This window comes from Elephas maximus, chromosome 3, assembly GCF_024166365.1.
Source record: "Elephas maximus indicus isolate mEleMax1 chromosome 3, mEleMax1 primary haplotype, whole genome shotgun sequence".
NCBI lineage: Eukaryota > Metazoa > Chordata > Mammalia > Proboscidea > Elephantidae > Elephas > Elephas maximus.
Window position 1 is genome coordinate 85417991 of NC_064821.1, and position 16737 is coordinate 85434727.

General features: G+C 43.5%; 1 protein-coding gene and 1 long non-coding RNA gene across 4 annotated transcripts in view; one reads left to right on the forward strand and one right to left on the reverse strand.

Moving 5' to 3' along the window:
• The window catches only part of CFAP57 (cilia and flagella associated protein 57), a 115468-nt gene that overhangs the window by 97089 nt on the left and 1642 nt on the right, over positions 1-16737 (forward strand). For both annotated transcript variants that reach the window (XM_049879008.1, XM_049879007.1), the window contains exon 22: positions 12310-12442. In XM_049879008.1, the coding sequence (XP_049734965.1) occupies positions 12310-12442 (133 nt within the window). The remainder of the gene's footprint in view (positions 1-12309; positions 12443-16737) is intronic.
• Positions 1-16737, reverse strand: part of LOC126072992 (uncharacterized) — an 82298-nt gene that overhangs the window by 54257 nt on the left and 11304 nt on the right. For both annotated transcript variants that reach the window (XR_007516636.1, XR_007516635.1), the window contains exon 2: positions 9118-9184. This is a non-coding gene — a long non-coding RNA (uncharacterized LOC126072992). The remainder of the gene's footprint in view (positions 1-9117; positions 9185-16737) is intronic.

The window sequence follows — 16737 nt, forward strand, 5'->3', positions numbered from 1 at the left end:
GATGCTGGACAGGTTTAGCAGAGCTTCCAGACTAAAATGGACTAGGAAGAAAGGCCTGATGATCAGCCAGTGAAAACCCTGTATGTCACAAGGATCCAACTGATCATGGGGTTGGTGCAGGACCAGGCAGCGTTTCGACCAGTTGTGCAAGGGCTGACTCAACGCAACTGACAACAATTATATAAACCGTCCTAAGTGTCCTGGGCCAATCTCTCTTATATACTCTCAAAATTGGAACTTTATATAAAGACCTCAGGCCAGATTTCCACTGCAGCAAAGTAGCTGAGTCTGGAGGTTTGGAGGGGCTTTTGTAGGCCATCTTGACCAGGGAGGGATCAGGAATAGAAGGCTCAGCAAACCTGTTGTGTGCACCTTTTTAATTCACAAAGCTACCCAAAGTATATACAGATGACCTCAGTGTGACCTCTGTACTCAGGACACAGACTACCCTGAAAGATACTCTCTGGGGAGTCCAACTTATACCTGTTGGGGCTTCCTTGGCCGTCATTCCGTGTGAGGTATTAGAATGGAGGTGATGTGAATGGGAAGTGGAAAAGCAGACCCTGGGAGGCAGCAGACATGGAAGAACAAGGCACTCAGGAGGCAGACACAGCTGGATTCAAATCCTGGCTCTACCACTATGCACTGCCTCTGTATCCTCTTTTGAAAATAAGTCTAATAATAACTTCCTCATAAGGTTGTTGTATGGGCTAAATGAGGTAATGTATGCAAAATGATTGGTATATGGCAGGGATCCAATCAGTCTTTGCAGTTAGGATTGCTCTTGTTGTTATTATTATTATTAACATCAAGCTTTTAGTACTCAGACTCTGCTTGCTCCCTCTTGGCTCCAGCCTGGAACACTCTTCCCCATATCCCACCTCCCCTGGGAGCCTTCCTCACACTGGGTTAGGTGCTCCCGGCTCAGGCTCTCCTGGCACAGCACTTTCCTCTCATGGCATCTCTGGGTATTGAATCCAAACTGGGCCTCCCATGCAGGTACAATGCCCAGTGCATACTAGGCTTTCAGAAACTAGTTCTTAGGTGATTTTTTTGAATGAATGAGTGACCAGAACTAGGGAATCCAGACTGTGTCGAGCCTTAGGCTTCCATCACACTCTAGTAAGGACTGTGTCATGCTCTGGAGGCCCATTTAAGTGACAAGGCATCATGGAGGTGTCAAAGGCTGGCAGTGGGGTCAGAAACAGGCATTCATGCGAAAAGTACCAGCGTCAGTGATGTCAGTCATGGTGACAGTTGTAGAGGGGGTGGGGAGAAACCAGGGCATGGGCCTCAGTTGGGATCATTACAACAGTAAAGGGAGAAATGCCAAGAACCTCAGGTTATTACACAAACGCTAGTTACAAATCATAGCAGGAAGGATGAGCACGAGATTCAGGTCAGACATAAAATCGATAGGATTCAGGGACAAAATGGATGGGGATGACCAAGAAGAAGAAGTAATTAATGATATAAACTGAGAGGACTGGGGAAATGGTACTTTACTTCTAGTATTTATTATGATTATTATTATTAATTTATTGAATGAGGCAGGAGAAGTGAAACTAAATGAAGTCGACTGAAAGGAAGCATGGGGAGACAGACTCTGAATGGGCATGTACCGTCCTTTCTGTTCTGGTTTTCCCTACCCCACCTGTCTTAGTAATCTAGTGCTGCTGTAACAGAAGTACCACAAGTGGATGGCTTTAATAAAGAGAAATTAATTCTCTCACAGTCTAGGAGGCTAGAAGTCTGAATTCAAGATGCCAGCTCCACGGGAAGGCTTTCTCTCTCCCTTGGCTCTGGAGGAAGGTCCTTGTTCTCAATCTTCCCCTGCTCTAGGAGCTTCTCAGCACAGGGATCCCGAGTCCACAGAACACATGCTCCTGGCTCTACTTTCTTGGTGGTATGAGGTCCCCATGTTTTTCTGCTCGCTTCTCTCTTTTATATCTCAAAAGAGATTGACTTAATCAATTGGCAAAATAATTCTATTATGAAAACATTCTGCATCACACTTTGAAATGTGGCGTCTGGGGTCATAAATGCTAACAAGCGGCCATCTAAGATGCATCAATTGGTCTCAACCCACCTGGATCAAAGGAAAATGAAGAACACCAAGGTCACACGATAACTATGAGCCCAAGAGACAGAAAGGGCCACAGGAACCAGAGACTTACATCATCCTGAGACCAAAAGAACTAGATGGTGCCCGGCCACAACCGATGACTGCCCTGACAGGGAGCATTACGGAGAACCCCTGAGGGGGCAGGAGATCAGTGGGATGCAGACCCCAAATTCTCATAAAAAGACCAGACTTAATGGTCTGACTGAGACTAGAGGAATCCCGGCAGTCATGGTCCCCAAACCTTCTGTTGGCCCAGGACAGGAACCATTCCTGAAGACAGCTCATCAGACATGGAAGGGACTGGACAATGGGTAGGAGAGAGATGCTGATGAAGAGTGAGCTACTTGTATCAGGTGGACACTTGAGACTGTGTTGGCATCTCCTGTCTGGAGGGGAGATGGAAGGGTAGAGAGGGTTAGAAACTGGCAAAATTGTCACGAAAGGAGAGACTGGAAGGGCTGACTCATTAGGGGGAGACTAAGTGGGAGTATGGAGTAAGGTGTATATAAGCTTATATGTGACAGACTGACTTGATTTGTAAACATTCACTTAAAGCTCAATAAAAACTATTATTAAAAAAAAAAAGAGATTGACTTAAGACACAACCTAATCTTGTAGATTGAGTCCTGCCTCATTAACATAACTGCTACTAATCCCACCTCATTAACATCACAGAGGTAAAATTTATAACACATGGGAAAATCACATCATATGACAAAATGGCAGACAATCACACAATACTGGGAATCATGGACTAGACAAATTGACACACATTTTGGGGGAGCAAATTCAATCCATGACATTCTACCCTTTGGCCCCCCAAAATTCATGTCCTTGCCACATGTAAAACACATTCACCCCATCATATCATAGGAAAACTCTTAAACCAACTCCAAGTCCAAAATCCAAAAATTCCTGTTCATCTGTGAAATTGAGAATACAAGTTATCTGCTTCCAAAGTACAATGGTGAAACAGGCACAAGCTAGACATTTCCATCACAATTGGGAGAAACTGAAGGGAAAGAAGGGATAACAGGCACCAAGCAAATCAGCAGAACACATTACATTAGCTGTCAAGGCTTGAAAATAATCCCCTGTTCTCTGATACCATTTGGACAATGGCCCTGCCCTCCAGACTCTAGGTATTTGCCACACTCTCTGGATTCTGAGCGGAGGCCCGTCTGCCCTGGGCTTCAGCTCTACCTTCCAGGTCCATTGGAACAGCAACTCTGCTCTCTCAGCTTTGTTGTTGTTAGATGTGGTCGAGTTGGTTCCGTCTCATAGTGACCCTATGTACAACAGAACAAAACACTGTCTGGTCCTGTGCCATCCTCACAATCATTGCCATGTTTGAGCCCATTGTTGCACTCAGGGTGTCAATCCATCTCATTGAGGGTTTTCCTCTTTTTCGCTGACCCTCTAATTTACCATGCATGAGGTCCTTCTCCAGGCACTGGTCCCTCGTGATAACATGTCCAAAGTATGTGAGACAAAGTCTCGCCATTCTTGCTTCTAAGGAACATTCTGGCTGTACTTCTTCCAAGACAGATTCATTCATTCTTTTGGCAGTCTATGGTATATTCAATATTCTTCACCAACATCATAACTCAAAGGCATCAGTTCTTCTTTGCGCTTCCTTATTCATTGTCCAGCTTTCGCATACATGTGAGGCAACTGAAGACACCATGGTTTGGGTCAGGCCCACCTTAGTCTTCAAGGTGACATTTTTGCTTTTCAACACTTTAAAGAGGTCTTTTGCAGCAGATTTGCCCGATGCAATTCGTCACTTGATTTCTTGACTGCTGCTTCCATGGGCGTTGACTGTGGATCCAAGTAAAATGAAATCCTTGACAATTTCAATCTTTTCTCAATTTATCGTGATGTTGCTTCTTAGTCCAGTTGTGAGGATTTGTTTTCTTTCTGTTGAGGTGTAATCCATACTGAAGGCTGTGCTCTTTGATCTTCATCAGTAAGTGCTTCAAGTCTTCTTCACTTTCAGCAAGTAAGGAAGGTTGTGTCATCTGCATATTAAACCCAGTGCCATTGAGTTAATGAGTCTTCCTCCAATCTTGATGCCCCATTTAGCTTCTCAGATTATTTGCTCAGCATACAGATTGAATTCGTGTGGTGAAAGGATACAACCCTGATGCACACTTTTCCTGACATTAAACCATGCAGTATCCCCTTGTTCTGTTCGAAGGACTGCCTCTCGATCTATGTACAGATTCCTCATGAGCACAATTAAGTGTTCTGGAGTTCCCATTCTTTACAATGATATCCATAACTTGTTATGATCCACACAGTCAAATGCCTTTGCATAGTCAATGAAACACAGGTAAACATCTTTCTGATATTCTTTGCTTTCAGCCAGGATCCATCTGACATCAGCAATGATATCACTTGTTCCATATCCTCTTCTGAATCCAGCTTGAATTTCTGGCATTTCCCTGTTGATGTACTGCTGGAGCTCTTTTGAATGATCTTCAGTAAAATCTTACTTGCATATGATATTAATGATATTGCTCAACAATTTCTGCATTTGGTTGGATCACCTTTTGTCTTAGCCATTTAGTGCTGCTATAACAGAAATACCACAAGTGGACAGCTTTAACAAAGAGAAATTTATTTTCTCACAATCTAGTAGGCTAGACTTTCAAATTTAGGGTGTCAGCTCCAGAGGACGGCTTTCTCTCTTTATTGGCTCTGGAGGAAGGTCTTCTTATCAATCTTCCCCTGGACTTGGAGCTTCACCATGCAGGAACCCCTGGTCCAAAGGACACACTATTCTCCTGGCTCTTGTTTCTTGGTGGTATGAGGTCCCCCACTCTCTGCTTAATTCTCTCTTTTTATCCCAAAAGAAATTGGCTTAAGACACAATCCAGTCTTGTAGACTGAATTCTGCCTCATCAACACAACTGCTGCCTATGCCCCTCATTAACATTATAGAGGCAGGATTTACAACACATAGGAAAGTCACTTCAGAAGACAAAATAGTGGACAATCATACAATATTGGGAATCATGGCCTAGCCAAATTGATACACATTTTTTTGGGGACCCAGCTCAATCCATGACACCTTTCTTTGGAATATGCATAAATATGGATCTCTTCTAGTCAGCTGGCTAGGTAGCTGTCTTCCAAATTTCTTGTCATAGATGACTGAGCACTTCCAGTGCTGCATCCATTTGTTGAAACATCTCAATAGGTATTCCGTCAATTCCTGAAGGCTTGTTTTTTGCCAATGCCTTCAGGGCAGCTTGGACCTCTTCCTTCAGTACCATCAGTTCCTGATCATATGCTACCTCCTGAAGTGGCTGAATGTCAATCAATTATTTTTCATATAGTGACTCTGTGTATTCATTCCATCTTCTGTTGACGCCTCCTGTGTCATTTAATATTTTCCCTGTAGAATCCTTCAATATTGCAGCTGGAGGCTTGAATTTTTTCTTCAATTCTTTCAGCTTCAGAAATTCGGAGCATGTTGTTTGCTTTTGGTTTTCTAACTCCAGGTCTTTGCACATTTCATTATAATACTTTGTCTTCTCAATCTGCCCTTAGAAATCTTCTGTTTAGCTGTTTTACTTCATCATTTCTTCCATGTGTTTTAGGTACTCAACGTTCAAGAGCAAGTTTCAGCATCTCTTCTGGCATCCATTTTGGTCTTTTTTTTCTTTCCTGTCTAGAAACTGAAAGTACCATTTCCCCAGTCCTCTCAGTTTATATCATTAATTACTTCTTCTTCTTGGTCATCCCCATCCATTTTGTCCCTGAATCCTATCGATTTTATGTCTGACCTGAATCTCGTGCTCATCCTTCCTGCTATGATTTGTAACTAGCGTTTGTGTAATAACCTGAGGTTCTTGGCATTTCTCCCTTTACTGTTGTAATGATCCCAACTGAGGCCCATGCCCTGGTTTCTCCCCACCCCCTCTACAACTGTCACCATGACTGACATCACTGACGCTGGTACTTTTCGCATGAATGCCTGTTTCTGACCCCACTGCCAGCCTTTGACACCTCCATGATGCCTTGTCACTTAAATGGGCCTCCAGAGCATGACACAGTCCTTACTAGAGTGTGATGGAAGCCTAAGGCTCGACACAGTCTGGATTCCCTAGTTCTGGTCACTCATTCATTCAAAAAAATCACCTAAGAACTAGTTTCTGAAAGCCTAGTATGCACTGGGCATTGTACCTGCATGGGAGGCCCAGTTTGGATTCAATACCCAGAGATGCCATGAGAGGAAAGTGCTGTGCCAGGAGAGCCTGAGCCGGGAGCACCTAACCCAGTGTGAGGAAGGCTCCCAGGGGAGGTGGGATATGGGGAAGAGTGTTCCAGGCTGGAGCCAAGAGGGAGCAAGCAGAGTCTGAGTACTAAAAGCTTGATGTTAATAATAATAATAACAACAAGAGCAATCCTAACTGCAAAGACTGATTGGATCCCTGCCATATACCAATCATTTTGCATACATTACCTCATTTAGCCCATACAACAACCTTATGAGGAAGTTATTATTAGACTTATTTTCAAAAGAGGAAACAGAGGCAGTGCATAGTGGTAGAGCCAGGATTCGAATCCAGCTGTGAATCCAGAGGTGGTCCTACCCTTTGAGACTGAAGCAGATCTGCTTCCTGTGTTCCTTGTCTCTTAAGCTTCAGCTTCCTGGTTCCTTGGCCTCTTGGCCCCTCAGGCCTCATGCCTGCATCTGCCCCGCTGGGGCAAGTGTTAGAAAACTCTGTAGCTCCACCAATAAGTGCCTGGAAGCACCCCACTCCACCAGTAAACTTCAGCTGGAAGGCAGTCAGCTCTCTTGCTCCATGGGTTGGCAAGCCTAGCTCAACAGATAAGTGCCCAGAGGCACCCCCCTCCACCAGGAAGCATCCTGCCAAAGGCACTCAGCTCTCTCCATGGGTTGGCTCCAGCACGGTCTAGAACTGGTCTTTTGGTTCTGCTGCTTGTCACTGTCCGTGCCGTCTCCAGTGTAACAGCTCTCCTCGTTTCCTTCTCAGTCCTCACCAGAATTGTCTTTGATACCCATAATTCCACCAACAGGCTCTTCAAGGCAATCTAGCTTTTACTGTTGTTGTTGTTGTCGTTAGGTGCCATCGAGTCAGTTCTGCCCCATAGTGACCCTATGTACAACTGAACAAAATACTGCCTGGTACTGAGCTATCCTCACAGTCATCGCTATGCTTGAGCGCACTGTTGCAGCCACTATGCCAATCCGTCTTGTTGAGGGTCTTCCTCTTTTTTACTGGCCCTGTACTTTACCAAGCATGATGGCCTTCTCCAGGGACTGATCTCTCCTGATGATATGTCTGAAGTATGTGAGGTGTAGTCTCGCCATCCTTGCTTCTAATGAGCATTCTGGTTGTACTTCTTCCAAGACAGATTTGTTCATTCTTTTGGAAGTCCATGATATATTCAGTATTCTTCGCCAACACCTCAATTCAAAGGCATCAGTTTTTCTTCTGTCTTCCTTATTCATCACCCAGCTTTCACATTCATATGAGGCAATTGAAAACACCATGGCTTGGGTCAGGCCCACCTTAGTCTTCAAGGTGACATCTTTGCTTTTCAACACTTTAAACAGGTTTTTTGCAGCATATTTCCTCACTTGATTTCTTGACTGCTGCTTCCATGGGCGTTGATTGTGGATCCAAGTAAAATGAAATCCTTGACAACTTCAGTCTTTTCTGCATTTATCATGATGTTGCTTATTGGTCCAGTTGTAAGGATTTTTGTTTTCTTTCTGTAATCCATACTGAGGCTTTATCAGTAAGTGCTTCATCAGTAATTGTTTTCAAGTCCTCTTCACTTTCAGCAAGCAAGGTTGTGTCATCTTCGTATCACAGGTTGTTATAGAGTCTTTCTTCAATCCTGATGCCATGGTCTTCTTCATATAGTCCAGCTTCTCAGATTATTTGCTCAGCGTACAGATTGAATAAGTATGGTGAAAGGATACAACCCTGACACACACTTCTCCTGACATTAAACCACGCAATATCCCCTTGTTTTGTTCAAATGACTGCCTCTTGATCTACGTACAGGTTCCTCATGAACACAATTAAGTGTTCTGGAATTCTCATTCTTCACAGTGTTATCCATAATTTGTTATGATCCATACAGCTGAATGCCTTTGCATAATCAATGAAACACAGGTAATCTTTCTGGTATTCTCTGCTTTCAGCCAGGATCCATCAGACATCAGCAATTTGTTCCACATCCACTTCTGACTTTTTCTATTAGGCACGTTAAAACTCTTCCAGACTATCCATTCACAGCTTCAAATCTGCTTCCATATTTTAGATATCTCTGTTAAAACAGCACCCCGCTCTTCTGGTACCAAATTCTGCCTTAGTTATCTAGCGCTGCTGTAACAGAAATACCACAAGTTGATGACTTTAACAAAGAGTAATTCATTCTCTCACTGTCTGGGAGGTTAGCAGTCTGAATTCAGGGTACCAGCTGCAGGGGAAGGCTTTCTGTCTCTCTTGGCTCTGGAGGAAGGCCTTTGTCTTCATTCTTCCTCTGCTCTAGGAGCTTCTCAGTGCAAGGACCCTGAGTCCAAAGGACACATGCTCCTGGCTCTACTTTCTTGGTGGTATGAGGTCGCCATGTCTTTCTGCTTGCTTCTCTCTTTTATATCTCAAAAGAAATTGACTTAAGACACAACCTAATCTTGTAGATTGAGTCCTGCCTCATTAACATAACTGCCACTAATGCCACCTCATTAACATCATAGAGGTAGGATTTACAACATCTAGGAAAATCACATCAGATGACAAAACGGCAGAAAATCACACAATACTAGGAGTTATGGACTAGCCAAGTCGGCACACATTTTGGGGGGACTCAATTCAATCCATGGCACTGCCCCTACCCCAGGGCTGGTTTGTAGGTTTGTCTTATGCTGGGTTCTCTAGAGAAGCAAAACCAGTAAAGCATATAAATATATATTTAGAGAGATTTACATCAAGGAAATAGCTCACGTGTTTGTAGAGACTGGAAGGTCCCAGGTCCGTAGGTCAAGATAGAGGCGGCTCCTGATCTGCATAGCTACAGGGGCAGCAAACACAGGATTGGCAGGTCAGAGAGCAGGGTTCTTACTCACAGGCTACGATCGACAAATCCCAAGAGCAGCAAACGAGACTCAAGAACTGGAGGTCGAACAGAAGCCGGCTGCAGGATCCAGAGCGAGCAAAAGCCCATGAGCCTTGCCAGAATGTCCACTTATATTCAGTGCAGGCCACATGCCCAAGGAAACTCCCTTTCAACTTATGGGCTACTCACAGCAGATCCCATCATGGAGGTGATCACATTATATCAAATCTCTTCATGGAAGTGATCACAACATCATAATGATTGCTAAACTACATCATAACTGCCAAACCACTGAGAATCATGACCCAGCCAAGTTGACACACAACCTTAACCATCACAAGTTCCCTTATTAGTAATAATCTCATCTTATTCAACTTGATATCAACTTTATTATTTATTCATTTGCTTATCCATTTCACAAATATTTATTAAGCACCTTTTTAAATGCAAGGCAGCGTCCAAGGTCTTAGAACCCAGTAAATTTGTGTTGAATTGACTGTGTCATGGCATAAATTTGTCATGGAGAAATTCCAGGGAAGGAAACTGACAGAGAACTTTACTGGAGAGGTGACAAATGTGCATAGCATCTGGAAAGGCCATATGGGAGATTCATCACCCAGGCCTGGGTTGGTTATAGGGTAACATCAATGGAGAAAACCTGCTGACTTCTAGAAAAACAGGCACAAAGCTTAGATTGAAGAACAAGGGATTGGCAATAATAATTGAGTATTCATCTGACAGAGATTTTGTGTGTGTGTGATGAAATATACATAACAAAACATAAGCCATCTCAACATGTACAATTTAGTGATGTTGAATTATATGCATCAAGTTGTGCAACGATTCTTAACTATCATTTTCCAAATCACTCCACCACCATTAACATAAACTCAATGCCCCCTAAGGAAAAACTCTCCTTTTTCCTCTCCCTTCCACCCCTGATAACCACTAATAATCTTTAGTTTCTATGTACTTGCTTATTTCATATAAGTGAGATCATAACAGAATTTGACCTTTTGTGGCTGATTTATTTCATTCAGCACGATGTTTTCAAGGTTCATCCATGTATGGCATACATCAGGACTTCATTTCTCTCTACAGCTGAGTAGTATTCCATTGTGTGTGTATACCACATATTGTTTATCTGTTCATTTGTTGATGGATAGAGAACTTTTTTTTTTAATGTTGTTGTTGTTAGTTACCATCAAGTCGATTCCAACTCATGGCAATTCCATGTGTGCGGAGTAGAACTACTCCATAGGGTTTTCAAAAGCAGATAGCCAGGCCTGTCTTCCGAGATGCCTCTGGGTGGGTTCAAACTGCCGGCTTTTCGGCTAGTAGTTGAACACTTAACCGTTTGCACCACAAGGAATACTGAAATTCAGTGATGCACTGAAAATGTGAAGATTTAGATTAGCACTTAGGAAAAGGTTCTGGAGGTAAAGAATTAGTTGGGGTCCTCCAGCCCTCGGCCCCAGCTGAGGGGTAGGCATATCCCCAGAGCAGATAACTGCCTGTCAAGGTGTAGTGAGGCTAGTGATTGGGATCATCTGATTCTCTAGGCTCTGACTCCTGAGATCACATCCAAGTGGGAGCAGTTTGTTCCTGGCACAGGTGATTTGGCCTGCATTCTGGTACTCAGACACTTGAGGGCTTTGCTACTCAATGTGTGGTCTGGCACGAAGACCAGCAGCAGCATCACCTGGGAGCTGGTTAGAAATGCCAGCTCTCAGGACCTGCCCAGACCTACTGATCAGAAGCGGCATTTAAGATGATTCATTCATCACGGTCCTATGAAATGCGCACCTAGGGGTTCTACACACAAGGTTCTGTGTTCTACAAGCAAAATAGGTTCTAAGAGCAAAGTAGCCAGTCCTCTGGACCTATGGTGACAGGGCCCCCCCACTTGGTGCCATTCTTGTGCCCTCATGTTGAGTGTGAAATGGAAGGCCATGATCTAAGGTGTGGGGAGAGAAGAGATTGCTTGGTCCCAAAGTTCAGAGTCCCCACAACATGCCCCCAGCAAGCTCTTCATCTTCTCTCTCCTTACTTCGTGCTCCAGTGAAACAGAACTACTTCAAGAACCACCCCCCTCCCCCTGACCCCACACACACACATTAGCTGCGTCATACTTCTGTGCCTTTGCTCCTGGTGTTCCTGTTGTCTGGGACACCCTTTGCCCTCTCCTTGAAAACTCCTTCAAGCCTCAGCCCAGGGGCCAATTCTGGGGAATCCATCCTTGTCATTCAGATAGGACTAAGTGCCTTTCCTCTGTGTCCCACTTGTCCATCGCAACAAGATGACCACCATTAAACTGTGCCCAGAAACCCCACTAAACAGCACACTGTTTAGGACCAGGACAGTGACTGGCATTTAATAAGTACTCAATAAATATTGGATGGATGGATGGATATTTATCAAACACAAACAAGAAAAGTGAACTCCTAATGGATGTGGCAATAATTATCCATTCGCTTTTTCTGGTCCTCAGTAACCTGCATGCTGCTGAGGGCAGGAACCATGTCTTATTTACGTCTGCATCCCGAGGACCTGGCACGTACCCTATAAATGTACGTTCAACAAATGAATAAAGTATAACACAGTGCTTAAGAGCTCAGAGCTCTGGAGCCACACTGTTGGAGTTGGAATCCTGGCTCTGCTACTTGCTAGCTGAGTAACCTTGGGTAAATTACATAACCTCTCTGTGCCTCAGTTTCCTCCTCTGTAAAGTTGTGGTTGTAATAGTATCTACCCATAGGGTTACTGTGATACTTAAATGCATTAAATTCATATAAAGTGCTTAGAAAAGTGTTGTTGCTGTTGATGTTGGAAAGAGCATTGATGGATGAGAATGGTGCAGCTGTTTGTATCTTACTCTACCAGAGTCCACCTGAAGGTAAGTTAGCTGGTACCTCAAGAGGCTGAACCATGAGCTGGGATAAAGACTCATGCCCCAATGAGAAATCATAGAGTTAATCTGGGCCCAGGCGCAACACCACACATCACCCACAGGCCCTGTGTCCGTGGCTTATTCATCCAGACTCACTCTCTCTTCATTTTCTTTTTTTTTTCCCCTGCAGGAAAATGTCTCCCTGATCAAGGAGATTAATGAGCTCCGCAGGGAGCTGAAGTTCACTCGCTCCCAAGTCTATGACCTTGAAGCAGCCCTGAAATTGGCCAAGAAAATTCGACCACAGGAGGTTCCAGAGACAGGTAATATTACCAGTGGCCAGGGGAGATTGGGCAATGGAACCAGGAAACCAATGGTAGCCACAGGCCAGGACTCCCTTTGACTACCAATGCTGCCTGTCCAATGACCTTTTGTAAGCCTCTCCATGCCATGTGCCATGTCTCCAAAATGATCTGTAAGGTTCTTTCTATATCTCAGCACTTAAAGGTCCACAATCCCTGTCCAGAATCCTTAGGGGTTAACTATGATTAAGAATTCAGAATTGTTCAGATTTTAGAAAGAGCACTATAGCTATCTATATCTCACTTGTCTATTCCAAGAAATTTGGAAGACAGTTACCTGGCCAACCAACTGCAGAGATCCATATTTATGCACATTGCAAAGGGAGGTGATCCAACAGAATGTGGAAAATATTGAAAAATATCATTAATATTCTGCTGAAGATCATTCAAAAACGGCTGCAGCAGTATTTCGACAGGGAACTGCCAGAAATTCAGGCCAGTTTCAGAAGAGGACGTGGAACCAGGGATATCATTGCTGATGTCAGATGGATCCTGGGTGAAAGCAGAGAATACCAGAAGGGTGTTTACCTGTGTTTTATTGATTATGCAAAGGCATTTGACTGTGTGGATCATAACAAACTACGGATAACACTGCGAAGAATGGGAATTCCAGAACACTTAATTGTGCTCATGAGGAACCTTTACATAGATCAAGAGGCAGTTGTTGGGACAGAACAAGGGGATACTGATTGGTTTAAAGTCAGGAAAGGTGTGCGTCAGGGTTGTATTCTTTCACCATACCTATTTAATCTGTATGCTGAACAAATAATACGAGAAGCTGGATTATATGAAGAAGAACGGGGCATCAAGACTGGAGGAAGACTCATTAACAACCTGCGTTATGCAGATGACACAACCTTGCTTGCTGAAAGTGAAGAGGACTTGAAGCACTAATGAAGATCAAAGACCACAGCCTTCAGTATGGATTGCACCTCAACATAAAGAAAACAAAAATCCTCACAACTGGTCCAATGAGCAACATCATGATAAACAGAGAAAAGATTGAAGTTGTCAAGGATTTCATTTTACTTGGATCCACAGTCAACAGCCATGGGAAGCAGCAGTCAAGAAATCAAAAGATGCGTTGCATTGGGTAAATCTGCTGCAAAGGACCTCTTCAAAGTGTTGAAGAGCAAGGATGTCACCCTGAAGACTAAGGTGCGCCTGACCCAAGCCATGGTATTTTCAATCACATCATATGCATATGAAAGCTGGACAATGAATAAGGAAGACCGAAGAAGAGTTGACGCCTTTGAATTGTGGTGTTGGCGAAGAATACTGAATATACCATGGACTGCCAAAAGAATGAACAAATCTGTCTTAGAAGAAGTACAACCAGAATGCTCCTTAGAAGCAAGGATGGCGAGACTGCGTCCTACATACTTTGGACATGTTGTCAGGAGGGATCAGTCCCTGGAGAAGGACATCATGCTTGGCAGAGTACAGGGTCAGCGGAAAAGAAGAAGACCGTCAACGAGGTGGATTGACACTCAGTGGCTGCAACGATGAGCTCAAGCATAACAACGATTGTAAGGATGGCACAGGACCAGGCAGTGTTTCGTTCTGCTGTGCATAGGGTCGGTATGAGTCGGATCCGACTCGACGGCACCTAACAACAGCAACAAGTAAAATTTTGCCCAAGAGCATTCAAAAATGGTTGCAGCAGTACATGGACAGGGAACTGCCAGAAATTCAAGCCCAACTCAGAAGAGGGTGTGGAACCAGGGATATCATTGCTGATGTCAGATGGATCCTGGCTGAAAGCAGAGAATACCAGAAAGATGTTTACCTATGTTTTGTTGACTATGCAAAGGCATTTGACTGTGTGGATCATAACAAATTATGGATAATATTACAAAGAATAGTAATTCCAGAACACTTAATTGTACTCATAGGAACCTGTACATAGATCAAGAGGCAGTCATTCAAACAGAACAAGGGGATACTGTGTGGTTTAAAATCAGGAAAGGTATGCATCAGGGTTGTATCCTTCACCATACTTATTCAGTCTGTATGCTGAGCAAATAATCTGAGAAGGTGGACTATATGAAGAAGACCACAGCACCCGGGTTGGAGGAGGACTCTATAACAGCCTGTGATATAAAGATGACACAACCTTGCTTACACAAAGTGAAGAGGACATGAGACACTTACTGATGAAGATCAAAAATCACAGCCTTCGGTATGGATTACACCTCAACATGAAGAAAACAAAAATCCTCACAACTGGACCAATAAGCTACACCATGATAGACAGAGAAAAGATTGAAGTTGTCAAGGATTTCCTTTTACTTAGAACCATAATCAACGCCCATGGAAGCAGCAGTCAAGAAATCAAACAATGTATTGCGTTGGACAAATCTGCTGCAAAAGACTTCTTTAAAGTGTTGAAAAGCAAAGATACCACCTTGAAGACTAAGGTACACCTCACCCAAGTCATGGTATTTTCAATCACCTCATATGCATGGGAAAGCTAGACAGTGAATAAGGAAGATCGAAGAAGAATTGATGTCTTTGAATTATGGTGTTGGTGAAGAATATTGAATATACCATGGGCTGCCAGAAGAACAAACAAATCTGTCCTGGAAAAAGTACAGCCAGAATGCTCCTTAGAAGGGAGGATGGCGAGACTTCACCTAATGTACTTTGGACATGTGATCAGGAGGGACCAGTCCCTGGAGAAGGACATCATGCTTGGTAAAGTAGAGGGTCAGCAAAAAAGAGGAAGACCCTCAGTGAGATGGAATGACATAGTGGCAGTAACAATGGGTTTAAACTTAGCAAAGATTATGAGGATGGCACAGGACTGAACAGTGTTTTGTTCTGTTACACACAGGGTTGCTATGAGTTGGAACTGACTTAACAGCACCTAACAACATCTATCTATCTACATAATATATAACATAACATCCCCAGAGGGGTCTGGGGCAGTGCCCCCATTAAACGCATTAGTGTTTCTGTAGTGAAATGTACGAGTAGTCACACTTAGTGGAATAGATAGATAGATAGGTGCCATCAAGTTGACACCAACTCATGGTGACCTTATGTAAAACAAAACGTTGCTCAGTCCTGCGTCATCCTTATGATCACTGGCATGTGCAAGTCTGTCGTTGCAGCTGTTGTACCAATCCATTTCACCAAGGGTTTCTCTCACTCTCATTGGTCCTCTACTTCACTAAACATGATGTTCTCCTCTAGGGGTTTATCCATCCTGCTGACGTGTCCAAAGCAAGCTAGTTGGACAATGTTCTGTTGTGATCCATAAAGTTTTCATTGGCTAATTTTTGGAAGTAGATCAGCAGGCCTTTCTTCCTAGTCTGTTTTAGTCTGAAAGTGCCACTGAAACCTGTCCGCCACGGGTGACCCTGCTGTTATTTGAAATACTGGTGGCATGATTTCCAGCATCACAGTAACACAGAAGGCACCACGGTAAGGCAAACTGGCAGACAGGTGGTGAAGTGGAATAAATAAAGACTATTAAAAGCTTCATGAGTTTAGAAAAGCTTTCCATTTTTGAGCTTTTTGCACTTTAGAATTATGGATAAGGGATTGTGAGCCTATACAATTAAAATGAAGACAAAAAGGAAGATCAGGAAGTAAAGGGAGATGGGAAAAAAATGCATAAGAAATGAGTTAGTTACTGTAATTATACCCTCAAGTTCCTCTGAATTTCTGACAGCCAAGGCAAAAAGGAAAATAAAGAAATGTGATAGGTTACATGTTCTTACTGTTTGGTAAAGGGAACCTTTTTCTGTCACTAAATTCTATGAGAAACTCATCACAACAATGCTTACAAAAGGGATATTAAATAACGTAATGGACAGTCTTTAACTTCAGGCTTTTAGACAATAAAGAAATGTTCTTTAGCCATCCATTTCTTATCTGGAGAGTCAATAAAACCAGGAAATAAAACTGGCATGGGTCAGTTCTATGTAGGCTTGGTCTGTATTCTGGTACTGAGACCCTCGAGGGCCTTGCTACTCAAAGTGTGGCCTGGTCCACTGACCAAGAGGGCAGCATCTCTTGGGAGCTGGTTAGAAATGCACCCTCAGGGCCTGCCCCAGACCTACGGGGGTGGTAGGGCCACTTTCCCTGGCGGCCAAGTTCCCCAGGCCACTACTGTGGAAAATGGTCCGAGTATACCGTTTTCTGATGGTTACATTCAGGAATAAAGCTTAAAGATTTTGATCAGCTGAAACATCCTATGACTGCGAACTAGGTCTTTCAAGTATCAGTTGTCTTATGTACTACAGTCA